General features: G+C 34.6%; 2 protein-coding genes across 10 annotated transcripts in view; one reads left to right on the top strand and one right to left on the bottom strand.

The window, feature by feature from the left end:
- Window positions 1-3,405, top strand: part of HPGDS (hematopoietic prostaglandin D synthase) — a 30,615-nt gene extending 27,210 nt beyond the window's left edge. For both annotated transcript variants that reach the window (XM_032332915.1, XM_032332914.1), the window contains exon 6: window positions 719-3,405. In XM_032332915.1, coding sequence (XP_032188806.1) covers window positions 719-883 — 165 coding nt within the window. In that variant the 3' untranslated portion in view covers window positions 884-3,405. The remainder of the gene's footprint in view (window positions 1-718) is intronic.
- A 1,378-nt stretch (window positions 3,406-4,783) lies between these two features.
- Window positions 4,784-24,816, bottom strand: part of SMARCAD1 (SWI/SNF-related, matrix-associated actin-dependent regulator of chromatin, subfamily a, containing DEAD/H box 1) — a 76,940-nt gene continuing 56,907 nt past the window's right edge. For all 8 annotated transcript variants that reach the window (XM_032332906.1, XM_032332907.1, XM_032332909.1 and 5 more), the window contains 14 exons: window positions 24,241-24,331; window positions 21,587-21,686; window positions 20,841-20,900; window positions 20,663-20,738; window positions 19,214-19,349; window positions 18,587-18,724; window positions 16,194-16,289; window positions 15,981-16,098; window positions 15,642-15,763; window positions 13,781-13,969; window positions 13,038-13,156; window positions 11,694-11,876; window positions 10,596-10,705; window positions 4,784-6,587 (listed from right to left, as the gene is read on the bottom strand). In XM_032332906.1, the coding sequence (XP_032188797.1) occupies window positions 6,526-6,587; window positions 10,596-10,705; window positions 11,694-11,876; window positions 13,038-13,156; window positions 13,781-13,969; window positions 15,642-15,763; window positions 15,981-16,098; window positions 16,194-16,289; window positions 18,587-18,724; window positions 19,214-19,349; window positions 20,663-20,738; window positions 20,841-20,900; window positions 21,587-21,686; window positions 24,241-24,331 (1,600 nt within the window). In that variant the 3' untranslated portion in view covers window positions 4,784-6,525. The remainder of the gene's footprint in view (window positions 6,588-10,595; window positions 10,706-11,693; window positions 11,877-13,037; window positions 13,157-13,780; window positions 13,970-15,641; window positions 15,764-15,980; window positions 16,099-16,193; window positions 16,290-18,586; window positions 18,725-19,213; window positions 19,350-20,662; window positions 20,739-20,840; window positions 20,901-21,586; window positions 21,687-24,240; window positions 24,332-24,816) is intronic.

Here is a 24,816-nt window from a genome sequence, read left to right as displayed (position 1 = left end):
CAGATTAGTTTTTAGTCACAAAGGAAGAAAACAAGTATACAAAGAAAAGCGTACAAGGGTAGGACCAGGCTGTCATCACACTGGGGATCCACGAATGCTCAGACCCCATGTCTTCCGAGGTGATGCAATATAACGTGTTAGTCAAGAACATTTAACTTACAACTATCAACTCTCCCGGGATAACTTGCACTCTATCCCTTTATACTCTGCAAAAGAAAGGAACAAGGTAAATAATATGAAATACAAAAATCCTGAAGACAGGACGTTCTTCAGGACTAGTGTGAGGTCTTTAGTAAAAGGGAGTTAAAGGGTGTAACCAGACAAAATGCATGTTCTGGAATGGATTCTGCTTTGTTCTCTAAAAGACATTTTTGGAACAGATGAAAAAGTATTGGCTAGGTATTAGATAACAATGTATTGTCATGGAGAGGCAGAGATTGAGTCAAGTTACATGAGTATGTAAGATCTCATTTTAGCATGCGCGCACATGCGCGCACACACACACGTGCACAGACGTAAACACAATACCATTATACAGAGGTGTTAATGTAGCAACCTCCAGGTGTTGGGAGCATGGTGTGATCTGTAATTTTCTATCATATATGCATTCCACTTTCATATTAATGGGTAATTTTGAATTAAAAAGCAAGTATCCTTGATTTTAAAATTATGCTAGACTTTTATGTTCAAATGGTAATTTTTGTTTCCTTTCAACTAGGTAACTTGGGCAGATTTCTACTGGGAAATTTGCAGTACCACACTTTTGGTCTTTAAACCTGACTTGCTGGACATCCATCCCAGGTTGATAACATTACGGAAGAAAGTTCAAGCCATTCCTGCCATTGCTGACTGGATACAACGAAGACCGCAAACCAAACTCTAGGTGATACGAGCTACCTCTAAGCTTTATTGTTCTTCGCAGCATGGCTTCCATCAGATGAGAAGCTACCTCAGCCTGCCATGTAATCTACACTCTCCCCTCCCCCGACTCCCCAAGTCTCTCAATTTTGCCATATTCTGCTTTAAAAAAAAAAAAAAAAAGGAAAAAGAGGGGGGTGAAGGGCATTTACTTTCAAGCATCCTATTTTTCCCCTTTCCCTTAGAATAATTTCTAATCATTTACAACTGAGGAAAAAGTTTACAATACAGGCAGGGCTCACATTTCATGGGCTTTGACATGCATGGATTTCAGTCACAATTGTTAAGGAACATACACATTTTCCCCCCAAAATGGTTTGGACTTAAGATAGAATTGCATGAAGTATTAACTTTGCTGCTAGCTCCGTGGTCCACAAATCACTGTATAAATAATAGATGCCCGTCATGACCAGTGACCAATCACATCACCTCTTTGAAAGTCTGTTAAGGATTGGTCACCACACACCTGTCACTCAGTAGCAGCACAGTGTGTAGCTGCCTTGCCCACTTGCTTCTCAGTGATAAACCCACTCAGAATTTTTTATAAAGTGGATCACTGAAAAAGGGAACTCATCAACAAAGAGGAAAGTACAATAAAGAAGTGAAAAGTGACCATGCTGGAGCCAAATTCAAATCACATAAAAATGGCAAGAGTGGATAGCTGCAGGTCAAGGGGCTCCAGAGATGCAGTGGAAGAACTTGGCAAGCTTATTGACAGAAACGAGGGAAATGGCTGTGACAGAATGATGTTCCAGAAGAAGTGAGACTGCCAAAGAGTTTCACGTTAAGAGAACAGAGATCAAAAGAATGAGAAGCCAAGTCACAGAAAATATTTGGAAAGACGTATCTGATACAGGACTATACCCCAAAAAGACAAAGAATCCAAAATGAACCCAGTTACAAAACAGACCAAGGATCTGAACAGACACCTCATTGAAGATATACACATGGTAAATAAGCACGAAAAGATGCTCAACATCGTGTTACCAGGGAAATGCAAATAAAAGTGAGTTACCATTACATACCTATAAAGAATAGCAAAATTTCAAAACACTGACACCACCAAATGCTGGTAAGGATGTGAAACAAAATGAACTTTTATTCACTGCTGACAGGAAAGACGCCTTGGGAGAGTTTGGTAGTTTCTTATAAAACTAAACCCACTCTTACCATATGATCCAGCAATTACGCTCTTTAGTACTTACCCAAAGGAGGTGAGAACTTAAAGCCACACAAAAATCTGCACATGGATGTTTGTGGCTACTTTATTGATAACTGCCAAAACTACGAAGTAAGCAAGATGCCCTTCTACAGTGAGTTGGTTAAGCAAACTGTGGTGTTCCAAATAAGGGAATATTATTTAGCACTTAAAAGAAATGAGCTATCAAGTCATGAAAAGACAGAGGAAACGCAAGTGCAGATTACTAAATGAAAGAAGTCAATCTGAAAAAGCTACAAACTGTGATTTCAGCTACAGAACACTCTGGAAAAGGCAAAACTATGGAAACAGTAAGACCAGGGTTTGTGAGGGGTGAATTGGGAAGGAGGGTTGAACAGGTTGAGTATAGATAATTTTTAGGCAGTATAACTATTTTGCATACTGTAATAGATTTGTTAAACCCACAGAATGTACAAGACAAATAGCAAACCCTAATGCAAACTATAGACTTTGGGTGATTATTACGTGTCAGTGCAGATTCACTGACTGTAACAAATGTTACCATTCTGGAATGCAGTTGTTGATAGTGAGGATGAACTTGTGTGGTGGCAAGGACATATGGGAATTCACTTTCTGCTCAATTTTGCTATGAACCCAAAACAACTCTAAAAAATAAAGCCTATTAAAAAAGAAAAAAGCAGGGATACTTCATGACACTGGAAATGCAACAAAGTGCTGGAAGGTGACCCAAGCTTAGAATGATGATGATTTGCCAAGGTATAAAAAGAATGCTCACTTGCAATCATACATGAAGGTATTATTAAAACCATTCTTAATACCTTCTTTACCAAAGTAATACACATTATCAGTTTTACTAAAATTAGTTTTACTACTTTTTTCATTTACAACGAACAATGTTTTTAATGTGTTGAGAAAATAATTTAAACGTCATAGAACATCTTCTCCAATGATTAGGATTATTTTGCACAATTTCAATCTGCAGTCATTATTATGGTCCCATACTACCATGGAAAGCTAGAACTGCCCATATAAACAAACCATTTAAATAGAAATCTTCCAAGTAACTACAGATTATCCCTCAACCCGTTTTAAACCATAACTGTAGCACTGGAATATATTTTAGTTCAATGTGCATGTTAATATTAATACTGGATTGTCTAATCTTAGTAGGTCATGTTATATACAGAAACAGAAAATGCAGTAGATGACATATACATGAAATGCAGGACAGAGGAAGGAGAACATGGTTAAGAAGCCAGAAATGGGGAGAGGGTATAGGGGAAGAAATGAAAAAAAAAAAAAGGAAAGCTGGACTAAGTATGATTTTGTTTAAGGTGCTTCTTTCATCTCACCGATGTTCTATGAAATAGGAGAAAAGATGTTAAATACTTTATACATCATTAAGGATTATACATAAAAACATACTATAGGGACGCCGGTGGCTCAGTTGCTTCACCTGCTGCCTTCGGCTCAGTTCTTGATCCCAGCATCCTGGGATCGAGTCCCACATTAGGCTCTTTGATCAGCAGGGAGCCCGCGTTTCCCTCTGCCTCTGCTGCCACTCTGCCTGCTTGTGCTCTCTCTCTCTCCCTCTCTCTGACAAATAAATAAATAAAATCTTTTAAAAAACAAACTATAGTTCCCAAATGACTTACTTCCTTGGATCACATTTTTGTATCGCTAGTGGAGGTTAATAAATGATAATAGGTTATAAGTGAATCTCACTGCAAAATACTGTATCATTTTATCAAGGCAATTTAAAGAAAAAAATTATCTTTCACAAAAGAAATTCAAATAATACTCCAGGTAATGAAGGTAGTAACTTTTCTTTCCTCTTACGCATGTTCATTTTCTGCCATAAAATTACATTCTGACAAGTTTTAATGAAAATGGAATTTAGAGAAAGTGAGAACTACCATGCTTATCTAACATGAAAATTCACAACATCAGTCCTGGTTGTTTACACAAATCGTAATTCAAATATAAAATGCAATCACACAGCAGGTTTCCTAAGGAAGTATTTCATTTCAATCATAGCATCATCATCAACCTTTAGGTCATCTTTTTTTACTGAAGGGACAACACATTCCATTATTCCATCCTGTACCCAAAATAAACGGCTCCTTGCTGAGAGAGAACATGCATGAATCAGAGTTGCAGACTGTAATCAGAAAACACACAATCTGGGAAGAAAGAGTTAAAAGAATTGCTTAATTTTATGGATTTAAGTGTCTTGCTTAGGGCCACACAAATGCAAACCAAATCCAATACTCCTATCTAACCCCTATACAGTAACACCAACAGTCAGAAACAAGAGTAGTTAAAGTTGCAATATAAGTATCTACTGGTATAAAGCTACAAGTCTATGAGGTCAGAAATATAGTTGTGAAACACATAAGGCAAATGTCTTCTACCTCTTTGTAAGTTATATTAAAAAATAGAAGTTGCTTCAGTTGGTCAAGATGAAATTCCAACTATGGCTTCACATGCTCTTTACCACTGGTAATGGATTATGATGTTCAACGAACATAAGTCCAGTGAAAAGACTAATAGGAATATATCCTAAGTAATAAATTCCAGTTTATTGAGAAACAGACAATATTAAGCACAAACAATCTCATTTGAACTCAATATTGTGTTTAGGAGAGTTAGAAACTATTAAAAAGGGTGTGAAAATACAACTAATGATCACAAATATTTTTATTAAGCCCAAGACATAATAGAACATTACAGGGAGAACACAACCACATCTCAGTAAAGATAATATGGACTTAATAACATCAAAAGAACAGCCTATCCCTAAAGACACATTATTACAGAAAAGTTACGAGATTTTGAAAGGTAGTATATCCAAGAATCCAAGAGATTTGGGTCCTGTGATGTAGGAGGAGGTAGTAATATTTGTAGATTCCTTCTAGCCCCATTATACTAAAATATATCCATTATATCCAATATACCTTCAAGATTGGGTAAATCTACTGAATCGTGTTCAGAGTTTATAGTATCTGAAGATTGCTGTGAGAGCTTCATTACTCTTCTAATTCCAGAGGATTATATGACCTTAGCATCTGAGCAAATCAGGATGCCTTGAAAATACAATCTCCAAAATTAACAAGTCTATGATTTATAAATAAGTTTATTTATAATGATATTTACATAATAAAAACAAAACACATGAAACTCACAAGTTATACAAAGAAACTGATGTATAATAAAAACAGCAAGATAGACTGACAGGCAAAAATTTAAAGAAAGATTTAATAAAGAGTTAAATATCAAATAGACACTTTACTTCTTCTAAATTTCACTTTGTCACCCACACTGAATTGAATTGAACAATGGCTCTCTCTTCAGGAGGTCCTGTACTGGAAATTCTGGAAACTGTTAAATTGTATTTTGAGAAGTGTTTAAAGTTAATGACCTATTTCCATGCAGTACCTAACGCTGCCTTAATACGAAGTCACATTCAGTCTGCTTTGACGTGAAATTGCCTGTTAACCTCTTCTGCCAGGCTAGACAAATGTTACCCACATTGTGCTGATACGTGGCAAGAATAAACTACTATTAAAGAGTAAAGAGAACTGGAGCAGAAGTGACTGGGCAACAGTTTCAAGAGAAGCAAAAGCCAGGAGAGGGAAAGTAATGAAAACATGCACAAGAATAGGCAGAGTAATAAGCACAATTAGTGCAGTGGGGAAATGAACAGAAGGAATTAATCCATGGAGCAAGATAAGGGCTTCTTCGTTACTATCACTGGAAAACAACTTAGTGCCTAGCCAAACAAATTTGTTTTAACAGAAGTACTTGGAAGGACCTGGGGGTGTTAGTAAATGGAATGCCACCTTTAAATTCAGGTTGAGTTCTTGTTGACAGTGGTGAACATCTGCTTCAAATAGCAATAAAATGAAAGCTATATAATCTATACAGCTGCATCCTTTAAACTAACAAAACAAGAATTTCAAATGAGACAAGGAAAAACAAGACATAAGCATTGTCAAATAAGGCACATGTAAAAATCTACACACATTATCCAGTGAAAGACAATATATATATATTTGGAGGTAGAAATAATTACAAAAATACTGACATTTCTAAAGCATTAGCATATTTGTTACAAACAATCACCAACTAATCCCCATTCAGAAAACTGTTTTGTAAAATGATTATTCAACATCTTCAGGACTACATATTTGTGTGGGTTTTTTTTTTTCTTTTTTTTTCTGTTTTGTTTTTTTTTGAAATTTCACATGTGAGCATCTGGAGAATTCAGTTAGTGGCAAAAAAGTTGTCCATACTATGAGAAATGTAATATGGAAATTATAAAAAGTTATAAATGTTCATAAACCCCATGGTCATCATAATGTAAATGTCCTTGAGTGCACCAAGTTGATATTTCCTCATCAATTAGGAATTCACAATTCTTAATTTCACAGGCCCATTGACGTTTTTAGTAATGTGGCTATATCTGCTGGCATACTCCCTTCGTCACCTGCAGGTCAGAAAGGGGCATTAAAAGTTTAATAAAAATATTTTATGAAATATATTTTCTCTAACTTCGGTGAATTCCTAAATCATCTTTCAAAGCCCAGTTTGCTTCAACATCACTCCTTGTTAAAAACCTTCATGAGGGGTGCCTGGGTGGTGTAGTTCGTTAAGCCCCTGACTCTGGGTTCTGCCTTAGGTCCAAATCTCAGGGTCTTGACACTGAGCCCTTTGAGGCGCTCTGCACTCAGATCGGAATCTGCTTAAGATTCCCTCTCTCTGCCCCTCCCCACTGTGCATGCTCTCTCTCTAAATAAACCTAAAACAAAACAAAACAAAACAACCTTTGCAATTCCCTACAGATGTTTAGGGCTATTTCCTCTGTGCTTATGTTCATATTGCCAGCACAGTACTCTAGAGGCTAGGTTTCTGAGCTGACAGAAATATATAAAGACAGGCACATATTAGTTTAGATCATATTCTATTCATATAGCACACAGTATTTACTACTCAGGTTTACTCGATAAAAACATTTATGCAACAAACTGAATAGTGAAGACAAAGACAACCAAACAGAAATCATTCATCTACACCCTTACTTTCAATCCAAAGATACGATCACTTAGACTTAACTGGCACATCTAAACAAGATTATGAGTAAGGCATACCAGCTGAAGATTAAAGTGCCCACTGTAAATAACCTTCTCCCAAGGTTTGCCCCGTATTTCAATTAAATCAGACTCCAGTATCTAGACACTTATGAAAGAAGCATTCCGGATTTTTTTTTATTTTTTAAGATTTATTTATCTGAGACAGAGAGCATGCACTCCCAAGTGAAGGGAGAGAGACTCTCAAGCAGACTCCCTACTGAGCATGCAGCCCAACATGGGGCTCAGTCCCACGACCCATGAGATCATGACCTGAGCTGAAACCAAGAGCCAGATGTTCAACCGACTGAGCCGCCCAGGTGCCCCCAGGCTTTTTCTAAAGTGGGAAAACTGAAATCTTGCGTCAGTTAATCACTCAAGACTATTTAGAGATGAGCTGATATATTAGTTTATAGTGACAATGGTATAGTTGACAATTCATAAATATTTGTACATTCATAGCAATGAGTAATTTCATAATTAGATGTGGCTAAATACAACCAAACTAACAACTTTTCCCTGCCATACATACACACCCCAATTATAATCTAAAATTATGAGTACTTTATCTACTCTTCTTTCATTTAAAAACATGTGCACAGAAACACAGACTATTCCATAAACCCTCAAGTTCACAGACACCCTTGTCTTGAGGTTCATCCACAGACTTAATAGCCCATGAAATTTAACTTGAAACTTGTCCTCCAGAAGACAGTAAGACAAGAAAGCAGAAGTGTAAGACAAGACTGTACAAGAGTCAGTATTCTGGGAAGGGAGGGAGAGGTGGAAAGAAGGAAAAAGGGGTAAGGAGACTCAGGTTCTAAGTTTGAAGATGCTAAAGATACAATGCAATAAAATGCAGTGTGTGAAATCTGGATTTTTTTTTTTTTTTGAAGCTATAAAAGACATTGGGGATAATTGGGAAAACGTAATATTTGGAAATTATTGTTAATTTTCTTGGAAAAGAAATGATGGTATTGTAGCAAATTAAAGGCAATGATAAATATTTAGGATGACATGTCATGTCATGTCAATAACTGATTGAAATGGCTGAGAAAAAAAGGTAGATGAAGCAAATGTTTAGAACTGCTAAATTCACTTATACTTTCAACATCTCTGCTAGAAAATTTCCATTATTAAAAGTTTTAAAAGGTAGAAAATCTATTAATATAATCACATTAAGAGATTAAAGAAAAACAACACATGCCCAAACCACAATCCTTATTCTTTTTTTTTTTTTTTAAAGATTTTATTTCTTTATTTGACAGAGGGAGAGATCAAGTAGGCAGAGAGGCAGGCAGAGTGAGTAGGCCCCCTCTTGAGCAGAGAGCCCGATGTGGGGCTCGATCCCAGGACCCAGGGATCATGACCTGAGCTAAAGACAGAGGCTTTAATCCACTGCGCCACCCAGGTGCCCCAGTCCTTATTCTAAAGCAGTGGTTCTCTGACTTTAGCATGTATCAGAACCACAGTAAGATTACCAAGTTCCATTCCGAATTTCTGACTCAACAGGGATGGAGTTGGGCTTGGGAATTTGCATCTCAAGGCAATTTCCCAGGTGATGTTGTTGCTGCTGGTCCAGGGACTGCACTTTGAGAACCACTAAGGCAAGCTCTAGAAACACAAAAATCTGACAAGCGTTTCTGAGAGAAATCATGGCACTTTTCTTTCATAGTTTCATGGAGTGGGGGGGCAAGATTGTTAACATAAAGCACAGATATACTCAATTACAAATATACTTTTCGTTTACAGTGGAAAAGATCTTCGCTGTGAGAGATGAAAAGGGTACATGCACGCTCATTAGGTCAGTGCCTAATCATTTAAATAAAACCAAAAGCAAAGATGACAAAATCATTATAATTAAAAAATAAGGACATTATTGTACTCTTAGCCTACCAAAAAAAAAACACCAGAAAAAACTGATAAAAATAGCTTTAACAAGACAGAGGAAAATTTCCTACAGAAAAAAAAGTGTACTAAATGGGAGAATGATTCTTTATAACTAAACACTTTAGAGGTAAGAGTCTAAAAGCATAGCTGAAATAAATTGCTATTTTAAAGGATACTTGATGTGAACATAACAGGTTAAAATTTTAGACCAAACAACTTTACATAAATACAAATAATTTACGTGAATTATGACTAGATACGGACATACACTGGGCTTATCTGAAATACCATTAAAATGCCATGGAAAAAAGAAATTAGGGGCACTATACAAAAGAGAAAGAAGAAAAAGACAATAGTGAAGAGAGAGCTGTCAACAAATTTGGGGAGATGAAAAGCAAATAGAAGAATGGAAGCTGACTTATGCAGAATAGACAAAGCAAAAACTTAAGTGAACAAAGGTAGAAAATGGAAGAAGGTTACTTCATACTATGAATCTAAACCAACCCTCCTGCCCCCCCCCCAGCACAAACTCAAGGCACGGAGGTAATACATGGCTCCCAAAGGATGAGGAATATACAGAGTTAAAACAGAAGAGTAGAACATCTAAAGCCTGCCCAATAGAGCCAGCCATTTACCCCGGATAAACAAATGAAAGTTTACTGGGGCGCCTGGGTGGCTTAGTCGGTTAACCATCTGCCTTCAGCTCAGGGCATGATGCTGGGGTCCTGGGTTCGAGCCCACATCAGATCCCACTCAGCAGGAAACCTGCTTCTCCCTCTCACTCCCCTAGCTTATGTCCCCTCTCTCACTGTCTATTTCTGTCAAATAAATAATTAAATCTTAAAAAAAAAAAAAAAGGTTTATTCTTTGAAAAGCTTTAATCAGAGGACACTGAATATGGGCATAGTAGAAGATAGTGAAGCTCTATTAGAACAGGAAAATTAACTATATAAATATGACAACAGCCCTCTCTCCTCCCCTGCTTTTCTTTAGCTCGAGTAATGCAGTGAATAGGTTTATATTCTATCTCCCACCACCCTCATTTCACAAAAGATTGGGTGAATATGTTCTCAGGGAAATGAACCAGTCCATAAGAAGCAACCTATATAAACACGGTGGGGAGTCCAAAAATCAAACTGCTAAAACCCCAATTAACTAATAACTATGATGGTTCTATGTAAAGACTTACTGTTAGAATAAAATCTATATACCTGGGTAGATGGCAGCAGTGCTAAAGGAGAACAGGTTTTGGTGTCATGAGATAAGGGATAGGAGAGACAGAATTAACCAAAATCAAGTGTTTGTATCAATTCTGGCTAAATAATCTTAGTTACTGTAGTACTTTTGAAATGAACATGCTTTTCCTATACTGGATGCCAGTGAAGGATTTGGGCAATTTTTGTTAATCCCTTGCTAGTGCTACTTTGATGGCTTTTCAGATAAATAAATATTGATGTTTCTGTTTACAAACAACTTACCTTCATCGACTGTAGTCATATCTTGTTCAAGTTTCAATTTCTGTTGGTTGATTTTTAGCATGGATTCTTCAATTGTCCCTTGGCTTATTAATTTTATAACTAGTACTTCCCTAAAGTAAACAGAAGATATGTCCATTGGTTACTTAATATAAAATTATTTGGATACATATAAGCTATACAAAACATCTCAGAGTTCAATAAAAATAATTTGAAAACTGTATAACAAATGTATCCTTAACTTTAAATTCCCTTTTATTCAAACTTGGGATTGATGTTTTCTGCGCATGTAACTTTTACATGACCTTTCTTATTAATCCAAGATATCTGTAATCCAAAAATTACTGGTAAAATTTACTACAACAAACAGTCTGGGTTCAGTTAGGTATTCATCTTAAAATGGAACATGTTAAACAAAAACAAAAACAAAGATAAATAAATAAAAATAAAAAGAACATGCTTTACTTGTCAGGTTACACTAAATAGTTCAGTATAAAAAGTAAGAAAGTATAGTGAAGTACAAAGATTACACAGGCAGTTTTAGTCCCATAATAGGTAGAGATAAATATGTGGTTCATAAATGAACTTATCAAGAACTTTTGGAAATATAGTAACACACTCCAAATAGAAAACATTGATTATTCACTACTTATATGTGAAAGTAGAGTTGAATTATAGGTACTGGCACCTCTTTAAGATCCAATGTCAAAATGACCCTTCACCTAAAATATCTACAACTCAAATAATGTATTTCCTAAAGGATTACAGGGTAACAATAGTATATATATTACTCTCTATCTGGCTTTTCAGTGGTTTAACAAGCCTTTTTAACTACTAATATTTTTCAAAAGAGCTGAACCATTGGTATATTTTGTTTTCATCAGCTGCAGAACTAATTGGGGTGATGTTGGAGGTTGTTTTCCTTTAACTACTAGAAAATGAATATGTTACATAGGAACACTGATGGTATGAAATCTATCAGCAGCCAAGCTCTGCTGAAAATACAAAAATGAAGCAAGACACTGACAGACCATATTCTACTATTCTATACAAATTAAATTGGCATTTGGTTAAAAATAAATTTCAACTCAAAACACTTACTTAGTCTGGCCTACTCTGTGGCATCTGTCTTCTGCTTGTTTGTCATTATAGGGGTTACAGTCAATATCATGAAGTATAACAACATTCGCTGAAGTGAGGTTTATTCCTAAGCCGCCAGCTTTTGTTGACAGCAGAAACACAAAGATATCCATATCGGTATTAAACTCGTCAATTAGGTGAATCCTATAAGATAAATATATCAGGCTAAATTTCACTAGAATGTATATAGCTAAAACTGAAAACAATCAAACTACATTGAAAAACAAAACAAAACAAAAAAACCCCCAAAGATGTAAACACATGCTCTTGGTAATATAATTACCTTTCCTACAGTTACTTTACTGGAAGACCTTCCCAATTCACCAACTTCTTTCCTTTTTTTTTTTTTTTTTTTTTTAAAGATTTTATTTATTTATTTGACAGACAGAGATCACAAGTAGGCAGAGAGTCAGGCGGGGCGGGGTGGGGAGAAGGCTCCCTGCTGAGCAGAGAGCCCGATGCAGGGCTTGATCCCAGGACCCTGAGATCATGACCTGAGCTGAAGGCAGACGCTTAACCCACTGAGCCATCCAGGCACCCTACCAACTTCTTTTCTATAACATTTCTCTTTTATACCATTTCTCTTTCTACTAGTTCTCACTTTAATTCAACTATTCAGGTTTGAGTAATGCCAAAGAGTTACTTTCTCCTTTGTTTAATGACTTCTGGCTTATCTAAATTTTGGATATCACTTTTCAATCTTTAGCATTCTCAGAAGCCTAATAGCAGCTGCTCTTGATACCAGATGAACTAAAGATCTTAAGATCAAACTAGAGCAGTGTGTTCTCTTTTAGCATATCTTCTATCTTTAATGCAGGAAAAAAAAATGCATTTTGGCTGATAAAAAATAAACCAAAAGAGATAATGCAGTTTAAACACACTAGAGAAAGTATTCCTTTTTTTTTTTTTTTAAGACAATCTTTTAATATTTGGGAATTAAAAAAATAAACAAACCAAACTTATTCAATCACTCTTAAAATATAAAAAGCCCAAGATTTTAAAACAATCTTGGTTTTTGCTTTTTAAACAACCTTGGTTTAAAGGTAAGCTGCTTCAAGGGTCTGAATGAGTCTTACAGGAGAAAACATTCTAATTAAATATAGGAACAGATTTCTATGCAATTCAGATCTAAAACTTAGAAAATTTTCCATATCTTAGGACAATCAATGATTTGAAATAACCACATAGAAGACTCAAAAGTAATAAAATTCAATCAAATGCCTGGTATATATTTAAAATTCCAACATTTACTCTTATTTGGAGGTGAGGTGGAGATTTTCTGAAATTGAAGTGAAGTATACTAACCTTTCAGAAATCTGAGTCTTCCCATCTAATCTGAGGTACCTATGCTGATGATGTTTTAAGAGAACCTCTAAAATATCCAGCATCATGGTAAATTGGCTAAATAATACAACTCTATCACCCTGTGAAAATACATATATGGATTAGATACACGGAAAAATAAAATCATAAGTATCTAATGATCAACTGCTTCTTTAATAAAAATCAAGTGACCACAGCAAAGGTAAATTTCTTGTTATAGATGTAACAAAGTTGTATATAAATAAAACTACCTTAATTTCTAAACTTCAGACCTAAAATTTAATTCTGTTTTGATTTTCAAGGACAGTTAATGAAAATAGCTACAAAAGTACTATTTGGATTATGATCTTACAAATTTAAGCTGTTTCACATATAAATAGTAGTAGTATTTAAATAACATGGTATCCTCAAAATACTAATTTTGAGGCAATCTATGAGTGACATAGATTGTCACTCATGAAGTAAGGACATTTAAGATTATTTTTTAAAAACATCAATATAAATGTATTCTACTAACTTCTATTTTCTTTTTCAGACTCAAAAGAGGAAAAATAATCAGGAAAACATATCCCCAAATATATCCCCTAAATGCTCAAAGCATTAATTTCTAGAAATACGTATAACAGATATAGGCTAAAGCTTCAAGAAAGTCAAATCATGCCACCATTATTTTAAAGAAGTTTAACTAACTGGAAAAATACAAGAGTAGCATTCTTCTTTATTACCTTCTGTTTCAATTCAGACAAGATGCATCCTAAAACTCGGAATTTTCCAGAATCTAAAATCAAGTCCATGTCTAACTGGAAGTTATTAATATGTCGATATTGTTTACAAAGTACATGTAATTCAAAGTCTGTCATAACTTCCATATCTTCAAAGATCAAGTCAGGATTAGCCTCACAATGTGTAGGTTCCTTAAAACAGAACAATACACAACATCAAAATGAAGATAATTTATAATATGACCAGAATGACTGAACAAAACTGTTCACATCTGATAAAATATTAAGTAGCTAAACAGCACATTTTATATGGTACAACTTAACAAAGGAAAGTAATATTCACTATTTTAGGTACAATAAAGGGGGAAAAGTCCTTATTGTTTTAGACAACATCCTGAAATATTCATAGATGAAGTAATATCTAGAATTTGGCTCACAATAATCCTGGGGAAGGGTCTAGATGAAACAAAAGTAGTGTCATTCTAGATAATAACTGTAAAAAAAAATGGGTAAAGCTTACATGGGCAGAGGATTTCATTATACAATTCTCTCTCTACTTACACGTTTGAAATTTTCCATAATAAATTTAAAATAATACAAAAACATTTTAAAAGCAAATAGTTGCTTTTGACATGAAGATCTGTAAGGGAGAACTAAGGGTGGGTGTTACAGAGAACGAGACAAAAATAAAGATTAATAAAACTATAGACAAAATATAATAAAAACATGAAGAAAACAAATGGAGAAAACAACTCACTGCCCTGGACATAAAATCTAAGTGATCTTTTTGGTAAAATAAAGAAGTGCATTATGGCAATCTTAATCAGGAATTGGCAAACTTTCTGTAAAGAGCCACACAGTAAATATCTTGGGTAGGTTCTGTAGGCACAATGATCTATTTTGCAGCTCCTCAACTCTACCCTTATAGAGTCATACCTTGCTTCACCTTTTTTGTGTATGGGTTTCACAGATAATGTGCTTTTTGCAAATTGAAGGTCTGTGGCAACCCTGTGTTGACCAAGTCAACTGGTGTCATTTTGCCAACAATATTGCTCATTTTGTGTCTGGTAAATCTTAAAATATTTCAAGCTTTATCATTACTACTGTATTTGTTATGGTGATCGGTAATTACAACTTGCTGAAAACTCAGATGACAGCAGCATTTTTTTTTAGCATTTTTAAATATAAGTATGTACACTTTTTTAGACATAATCCTACTGCACACTTAATTGATTACAGTACAGTGTAAACGTAACTTTTATATATGCACAGGGAAACAAAAAATTCATTTGACTCTCCTGCAGTGGTCTGGAGCCAAACCTGCAATATCTCCCAGGTATGTCTGTAATGAGAAAGAGGTCACAAAAAACAGAAAACAGAAAGATGTGGCTGTGTTAAAATAAAACTTTATAAAAACAGCCACTGTCATAGTTGGCCCTAAGGCCATAGTTTGCTGACTCCTAATACAGACTGTTAGCCTTCTCAGCTCTTTATGTTCCCCTAAATTATCTAGAACTTTGTCTTAAAAATGTTTTTGGGGGGAGCCTGGTGGCTTAGTCATTAAGCGTCTGCCTTTGGCTCAGGTCATGATCCCAGGATCCTGGGATCAAGCCCCACATCTGGCTCCCTGTTCAGTGGGAAGTCTGCTTCTTCCTCTCCCACTTCCCCTGCTTGTGTTCCCTCCCTCTCTGTGTCTCTGTCAATAAATATGTAAAATCTTTAACAAAAAATGCTTTTCTTAAATACGAGGTTAATGGATCAATACGCTTATGAGGCTTGACTCATCTTTAGGTAGCCTGACAATTTAACCTTATGTTTAACAGTGTTAATAAAGATCAATGTTAACATAATATGAAATCCTTACCTTTAACATAAGCTGAGACATTTCCTTGAGCTTTTCAGCTGTGTAATATTGGCGATGTAATAAAGGATGATTGGCCATTTTTCTTAATTGCATCATGACATTGCACATTTCTGTGTTTTTTTCTGTGATCCAAAGAGCACACATTAAAAACAAAAAAACAAAACCAAGTTTACAGCTGTCTGCTGAAATACATCTCAGTGCAAACAAAAAGTTTAAAATTATTTCTTCAAATTCTAAGTAGTTTTAAAAATAAGCAAATCCCACTGTAACAGGACTAAACAAAATGTAGGACCAATACAGGATTACTTTTTACATGCAATTGTGAAAATCAGATTATACCCATGTTATTGATAGATTTTTTCAATCTGTTGAAAAGACCCAAATAGAGCTGCTCCTGTTTCTCTGACATTGCACACAATTCAATTCGATCTTTCTTGGGGGGTAGCTGCTTGAGAACCTGAGAAAGGAAAACAGTTTAAGCAGATCTTTCAAATAAAGAAGAAAACAGATTTCTAAAATACAATCATCACAATAAATATGCAGGTAAGTTACCTCTTCTTTTACCCTTCTGAGAATAAATGGTTTTATAATTTGTTTCGCATGTGCTATTCTCTCCTTTTCATATATACTTTGCTCATCTGCTGATTTCTAAATAAAAAAACAAAAGAACACATCCATTTAGAAATGATTTATTTACTTATTTACTTTGTTTTACTTATTTATTTCAGAGAGAGGGAGAGAGAACATGAGAGGGAGAAGCAGACTTCCCACTGAGCAGAGAGCCCAATGTGGGACTCGATCCTGGGACTCCAGGATCATGACCTGAGCTGAAGGCAGCTGCTTAACTAAGTGAGCCGCACAGGCATCCCTAGAAATTACTCATTTAAATGACCACAGTTAGCAAGATTACAAAATGTGAAAATCAGCCTCACCACAATCTGAGTTATTTTCCAAAAGAAACTCACTTCATTCTTGATGGAATTCCACATTTTAACTCTGGGCTATTAACCTACTTCTTCAAGCTCCATACGTACTTTGAGGTTTCCTGTACTCTGCTGAGCTAATAAAATTGAACTACGATGGTGTTCAGAAGTTTAAGTCATAACTAATGAGCCATAACTAAATTACCAGATAGCTCTTATAAAAGTGTCTGTGTGTGTTTAAGGGGTGGGGAGAAGAGAAGGGAAAGAGAAAGAGAGATAAGTAAAAAATTTGTACTTATATCTAGAAAAATGACCCCAAAAGAAAGCTAGTACAGGTGATGTGCACCATGTGTTCTAAAAGACATGGATGGTTCCTAGTTAAGCCCTGTTAATTTTGAAGAATTAAAGAAGTGGAATTCTAAGATGTGAAGAAGTCCTCCATATTCTATAGTCTATTAGACCCTCAAGTGGGAGTGAATATATTACTGAAAGTTTAGAAGGCAGTTAATTTGCAGTGGAAGAATATCATAGAAAATTTTTGCAAAATATATGTAACGGGAAAGAATTAAGAAGCTATATAAACTCTGCTGTACTGGAGAGCTTAGTAAGAGTTCCTGAAAACCATACTGTACTTTTCTTTATTAAAAGGTGTTTTTTTGGGTGGCTCAGTGGGTTAAGCTTCTGCCTTCGGCTCAGGTCGTGATCCCAGGGTCCTGGGATGGAGCTCCGCATCGGGCTCTCTGCTCGGCAGGGAGCCTGCTTCCCCCTCTCTCTCTGCCTGCCTCTCTGCCTACTTGTGATCTCCGTCTATCAAATAAATAAAATCTTTAAAAAAAAAAAAAAAGGTATTTTTTCCTTTCTTTTTCCTGCCTTCCTTTCTTTCTTTGAGCGAGAGCATGTGCGGGTATGTGAGCAGAGGGAGGGGCAGAAGGAGAGGGAGAGAAACAATCTCAAGCAGATTCAGATTCCAAACTGAGTGTGGAGCCTGACGTGGGGCTTGATCTCACGACTCCAAGATCATGACCTAAGCTGAAATCAAAAGTTAGACACTTAACCAGCTGAGCCATCCAGGCATCCCTATACTGTACTTTTTCTAAGTAACCTGGAGAAAATTAACCAGATTTTCTTGTATATAGAATTTCTTTGTGTAATGTAAGAAATTACTACTTTGGGGTACCTGGATGGCACAGTAGATTCAGCACCTGTCTCTAGGTTTTGACTCAGGTTCTGGCCTTCTGGGTCATGGGCTCAGCTAGGAGTCTGCCTGAGATCCTACCTCTCCCTCTCCATGCCTCACCTTTCCACCCTCCACCATTCCACCCCCACCTCTCTCTCCAAAATAAATGAAAATTTTTTAAAAACTGTTACTTCTGAATTTATGGACTTTTATTTCAAAACATTTTTTCCCAGTATAGGAGTGTTCTGGATAATCTACTTTTGTCCAGTCCTACAGTTTACCTATAAAGAAATGGTACTAATTTACCAAATTTTAGTAAGGTAAATGCAATGACAAAACCTTCCCCACATACTCTATATCTGAACACTCCACTAATTTAGAATTGTCATTTCAGAATATTAGGATATTAAAACTACAACTTTTGGGTATCAATTACATATGTCACCAATTTATTTCCTATAGCATTTTGGCAGACTTTCCAAGTCATATAGGGGTAGCACTTCTTAAACTTAGTATCATGTATACACTATGAGAACAAGAAAAAAAGACAGAAGAGTTACCTATATAAAACACAAAGTGGGGCACCTGGGTGGCTCAGTGGGTTAAGCCTCTGCCTTCGGCTCAGGTCATGATCTCAGGGTCCTGGGATAGAGCCCCATATCAGGCTCTCTGCTCCGCAGGGAGCCTGCCACCCCCCCAACCCCGCCTGCCTCTCTGCCTGCTTGTGTTCTCTCTGTCAAATAAATGAATAAATACAAATCTTAAAAAAAAAAAAAAAAAAAAAAAAAAAAAAAGCCCAAAACACAAAGTAATATATTTGGGAGAAAATATAAATTTATGCTTACTGTTTTAGAAGAAAACATTCTTCGTATTTCACTGGTGCTACTACTAAACATGTGTGGCATAACAAAATTCAACAGTGACATGAGTTCTAACAGATTATTCTGTACAGGTGTGCCTGTGAGCAGCAAACGGTTATTTGCCTGTGAAAGTAAAATTTAGATTAGCTTTTCTTTTTTAAAGAGCCAAATCCTTCCTCTCTATACCCTTCAGTAGGGGAGAAAAAAAAATTAAAATCTTTATTAATAATAATGTAACATTCTGAGATAAAGACTAGTAATTTAGAAAAATTATCATCTATTATATTTTAAGGTAGGAAGTATAAAACTAATGGTTTCATTTTATAAGTAGGTAACTTGATTGTATTTGATATTCATAAAGTTTATCACATAGAATAGGGATTGGTAAATTGAGGCTCATGAGCTAATAAAAATGGGTTTTATATTTTTAAAGGATTACGAAAAACAAAACAGAGTAAAGAACAAGTCACAGAGGATGGCCCACAAGGCATGAAATACTTATTACCTGGATCTTTACAGAGAAAGTTCGCTGACCCCTGATATAAAATACTAAATACATTAAAACAATACATAACTTTATTATAATTGGAAACATTCACAAAATACTCTTACATTAATTGTCATAAGGTGCTGGTAGCGGATGGAGCCCATATTCTTTAGCATATGGCCCTCATCAAAAATCGCATAATTAAGTTTCAGCCGTCGAAAAAGACTACGATCATCAGAACTGCTGATTGCACAATTATACCTGTCACGAAAAAAATAATTCTCTAAGGTTATACCTTTAAAAGCCTGGACCATAGTGAGACTTTATGCTTTCTAAAATTACTTTTATTTATACATTTCTAGTAGCCAGTATCTGAAAGATACCTTTGGACATAGTTGGTGTTCAAATAAATACTGACCCATTTGTATACAATAACTATTTATGTACATGTAACCAAGTTATAAAAGCTGCAATATGTAGGTAAAGGAAAATTTTAATGTTATAATTAGACAACTTCTACAGAACTAAGAAGAAACCAATTTGGGTAAAATTTGTATGTTATCTGCAACACTTCTGGAACTGTTACATTTTCAGAACAAAAGCAGGAGGAAAAAAAGAACATAAAATGAAGACATTTGTTAAGAACATAATAATACTGTATTAAACTAGTAGAGTACATCCAAGAAAAAACGGTTAATAGTAGCTAGCAGTACTGGACTATATATAAAAATGGAGTCCATTTTATGTAGGAAAGATGAATTTTGGATTCACCTTTTAATTATGGCCTCCTACAGAAGTCAGCAGCTGATGGAAATAGTAACTAAATACTGACAGTTAATATGAACTTGACATAACCTATACTTAAAAGTGCAACATGACACGGGGTGCCTGGGTGGCTGAGGGGGTTAAAGCCTCTGCCTTTGGTTCCGGTCATGATCCCAGGGTCCTGGGATCGAGCCCCACACTGGGCTCTTTGCTCAGCAGGAAGCCTGCTTCCCCTTTCTGTCTACCTCTCTGCCTACTTGTGATCTCTGTCTGTCAAATAAATAAATAAAATCTTTAAATAAAATAATAAAAAAAAAAACTTTAAAAGTGCAACATGACAGCATTAAGTTCTCTGTTGGATATTTATGCTAAACGGTTATACCAAGTAATGACTAACTTATTCAAAGTTCTATTTTTCATCCTTCTATTTTAATTCAATTTTTTCATTTAGAGTGAGATTCCAATGTATTTAATACTTAATTACTAATAATTAACATTTTTAAGTTACAAATATTATAAATCATTTTGGTGGCATTTCTTCAGTTTCACTTGAAGTTTAACTGAAACAATTCTATAAAACTATGCTTTCAATCACGTGGACAAAACCTTTCTATAACCAGTACCAGTCATCTGTTATACTAGTAAAAAATTGAAACATGCCTGAATATTCAACATAAGTCATTCCATACTTTTGTTGCATGGTCCTTAGCCTGTACTTTCCTGTTACTATTAACATATTTTAAATATATTTTTTTAAATATAGGGTTACACAATATCTCCCCCACAATATTTTTTTTCTCAATACTTACGTGGTCACAATTACATTATATTCTTCATATTTACTATGGATGTTATATCTAATCTGCTTACGTTCTTCTTGAGAGCCTGTAATTTAAAAACAACACACACGTTGATTTATTTAATGTACTTTGCGATATGTTAGGATTTTAAATAAAATTTCCAATTAAAGCAAAATGACATTCTTACCATAGTAACAGAGCACCTTTAATGTGGGGCACCATAAATTAACTTCTCTTAACCAGTTATCTAGGTAACAAGAGAGGTATTACTTGCATCTGCTAAATAGGTTAGGTGTATACAGTGAAATGAGTTCTATCCAGAAAGTTTTCTTTTGCAAAATAATACAAGATCTTTAAAAAACAAAGACCCTTAACAATTTTACTCCTGATGTTTAAAATAATTTTGAAATATAAAACAAAAGGCAGAGGACCAATCATTATATTTATAGGATGATTAAATTCCAATTTAAAGAGGTTTTATTTGGATTACGTTCATACGTACATTCACTTGTTCTAGTCTACATCCAATCAATTAAGTACTTTCAGTGGGGATTAACTGTATACTTTCTGATTCAATAAATACTTAATTATAAATTTAAAAGCACTTGTTTCTCTTAAATTAGGTACTCATTAAAGCAATTTTTTTCATTACAACAATTTTTTAAAAGTATCACCAAAACAAATGATCTGATCAATGGTCCTTGAGGCACAATAATTTGAAAGCTGAATAACTGACTTGTATTTGAGATATTTTCTTTTAAAAGATGTCCAGTACAATCAAATACAAATACATACACAAAGGGGGGAAAAGTATAAGGGAACCACAGAATCAATATTCACCTCCACAAACTAAGAAATCACACATAAACAGTTTTTCTTCTCCCTGTATAAAACACTAAACAGTCAAGTATGGTTGTTCACAGTATTACAAACCTATAGTTGACGCTGGAACAACGATCAAATGAGGACCTTTATTACCCTCCTGATAGAGGTATGCCAGGAATGCAATGGCTTGAATAGTTTTTCCTAGGCCCTAAAATTGAATGTTTAAAAGACAATATATGAAATTTTAAAATAAACAAAAAAATACTAGAAAACAAAAAAGGAAAAATAATATTTCTGGTTTTATTTTTGATTTCCTAAAATGCAACCCTATGAGAATTCTATCATGTTCTTAGTTCTCAGTGACAGATAAAACAGATCATAATCTCCAAATGATACTATAACTTGGTTTAATGAGTTAAACTATATATCCTATGTACTATACTATACTAGTTATACATACTAGTTATATACTGTATAGTTATATACATTAACTTATATATAGTTATATATAGTTACATATATTAACTAGTTATATACTAGTTATATATAGTTATATATAACTTAGTTTAATGAGCAGGATGTATCCTAACTTCTAGTTAAAATGGGACACATAATATGGAAGAGCTTTGCAATGTATACAAAGGACATAATCTTGGTCACTGTTTTATATAACAGGTATTTTATATATACTGGATAGATTAAGAACCATGTTCCAATGACTAATTGGATTTGAACATATATCTATCCTATCATCCACCAAATTTCACTTCTCAGAGTATATTTTCAAGAGATATAAGAACATTATGTCCATGAAGAGACTTGAGTAAGAATGTTGACAGTAGTTTTATCTACTGTCAGTAGCTAGCCAAACACTGGAAATAACTTAAATCTTCAACAGGAGAATGGATAAATTAAGTTGTAGCATATTTATACTACGGACTACTGCATGTCAATAAAACACCAAACTACTGATACATTTAAGAACACAGATGAAACTCAGTAACTTTATCATGCACCAAATGAACCAGAAACAAACAGTATATACTATATGGCACTATTAATATAAAGTTCAAAATTTGAAAAAAAAAATCTATAGTTATAGGTGTCCAAAGACTGGTAGTGGCAATGACTGAAAAGGAGCATAAGGGAATGTTCTGGGATGACAGAAATGTTGATCTGGAGAGGGTGGTCACACAGGTGCACATATATGTAAAAAAATCACCAAGCTAACATTTGTGCATTTACTACAAGTAAATTATACATCAATGAAGGGCTTTTTTTCTGTCTTGTTCTTTTGTTTTTAAAGGGTATTGGGGAGGAACCAAACATTACCAACTGTTAAGAACTGAACTGCCCTCACTACCCAATGCATGTGTTGAAGCTCTATCCCACAATGTGACTGTATTTGGAGACAGGACCTTTAAGAAGGTAATTAAGGTTAAATGAGATTACAAGAATGGGGATCCAATCCCCATCTTAAGAGAAAAAGAAATCAGGGATGTGTGTGCACAAAGAGAAAGACATGTGATACACGGGGAGGAGGCTGCCATCTGCAAATGAAGGAGAGAGGCCTTGGGAGACACCAAACTGGCCAACCCCTTGTCTTAGACTTCCAGGCTCCAAAGCTATGAGAAATAAATTTCTGTTGTTTAAGTCACCCAGTCTTTGGTCTTTCATTATGCAAGTCCTAGTAGACCAAGCGAGTAGACCAAGGAAGACACTAACTTATAGTGCTTTACAGGTCACAAAGAGTTTTATATATTATACCTCACTTGGTAAGGATTAGCCCACGAAAGGCAAAGTTGGGGCCCCAAACCCAGATATGAATCTCAAGTCCAGTTTTCTACAACTGTAATATTCTGTATCTAATTCTATAACTATTTTGAAATCCTGCACATATTATTTAGCTTTGTATTAGATAAACAGCATCTCTGTTATGATGATAGTATGATGTATGTGCGGGAGTAGTCTTAAATACAAAACACTACTGGAAGGTAACTACAGAATAAAGATCACTATGTAATTTTTATTTTAATAATGTAATATACAATGTAAAGTATGTGTATTTAATAAACATTTTCTCCACTAAACAGAACTTATTTTTAATAAACTTTTAAAAGAGGAAGGATTATTAGGTTAGATGAAAGGTCAGTGTCTATGTGACAATACCTGAACTAGGTTGTAATGAATTTCCTAAGTTTAGTGTCAAGCAAATGTGATTTGGGAAGAAACACAAACTCCAAGACATCTAACAAAAGCAAAATGGCTGAACTGATGCTGCTAATAAATGTGTAGATTTATTTATATATATCTATAAAATTTGCTGATCAATGTGTAGATTTATGTTATCTATAAAATTTAAAAGTAGCTGTAAGTACAGAAAACACAGAACAAAATCTCATATATACATATGTATATGTACATACACAAACACCTGCAGAAGAAAACAATCTGAAAAGATACACATCAAATAATACTTATTTCAAAGCAGCAGGAATATGAGTGATCTTGATTTTTTTTGTACTTTTATATAATCTAATTTTTTAAACACATGTATTTATGAATTTGATAATCAGAAAGAAAACAATTCCATTTTCATTTTGGGGTGCAATGAGGAGGCTAGAGCTAAGAGAAGCAATAAAAATTAAAAGGGGTGATTGGGGTATTAAAATACTAAAGTAAGCGCTGTAAACTGCTCTATTTTTTAAATGAGAGCAAGAACACCTTTTAATGACAAATCCTAGAAACAGAGTACTACTTACCATTTCATCTGCCAAAATGCCATTAAGTCCATGTTTATGTACCAATGCCAGCCAATTCAAACCAACCTTCTGATAGGGCTTGAGCGATAAACTGGTAAAGAGAGTTATCAAATATTATGGATTTGCACTTCTATTAGTTTTCTTTACTAATTTTCTGACATGAAGGTTAAGTTTACAGTGCACACAAAACCTGAAATACCTATGTCTAGTCTTACCTTTTACCTTATGTTATACAAGCTATTTATACTTAGTTAAGAAAATCAGCCCAAAACACAATACATTTTTTTTTCAATTTTCTCAAATTTTATTTTGTATTGATTTATTTTTTCTGGCTATAAGAATTATAAAAAAAACATTTCCATACTCAGTCAAAATGTAATGCCACCAAATTAATTCCATAAGTGATCAAATTATTACATTAATATGACATATTACTAACCTAATATTATACTAGAAAATGGTATTGTATGGATTTGAATTTTACCACATTAAGGAACTTCAAATATTAGGACAACAAACACAAGCTTAATTTGCCTTTGCCGGGATGACTAAATGAATGTCAATCACCTCTAGTAT

Source organism: Mustela erminea, chromosome 2, assembly GCF_009829155.1.
Source record: "Mustela erminea isolate mMusErm1 chromosome 2, mMusErm1.Pri, whole genome shotgun sequence".
NCBI classification, from domain to species: Eukaryota; Metazoa; Chordata; class Mammalia; order Carnivora; family Mustelidae; genus Mustela; species Mustela erminea.
The sequence above is the reverse complement of the archived record's forward strand: the minus strand, read 5'-3'. Positions and strand labels throughout refer to the sequence as shown.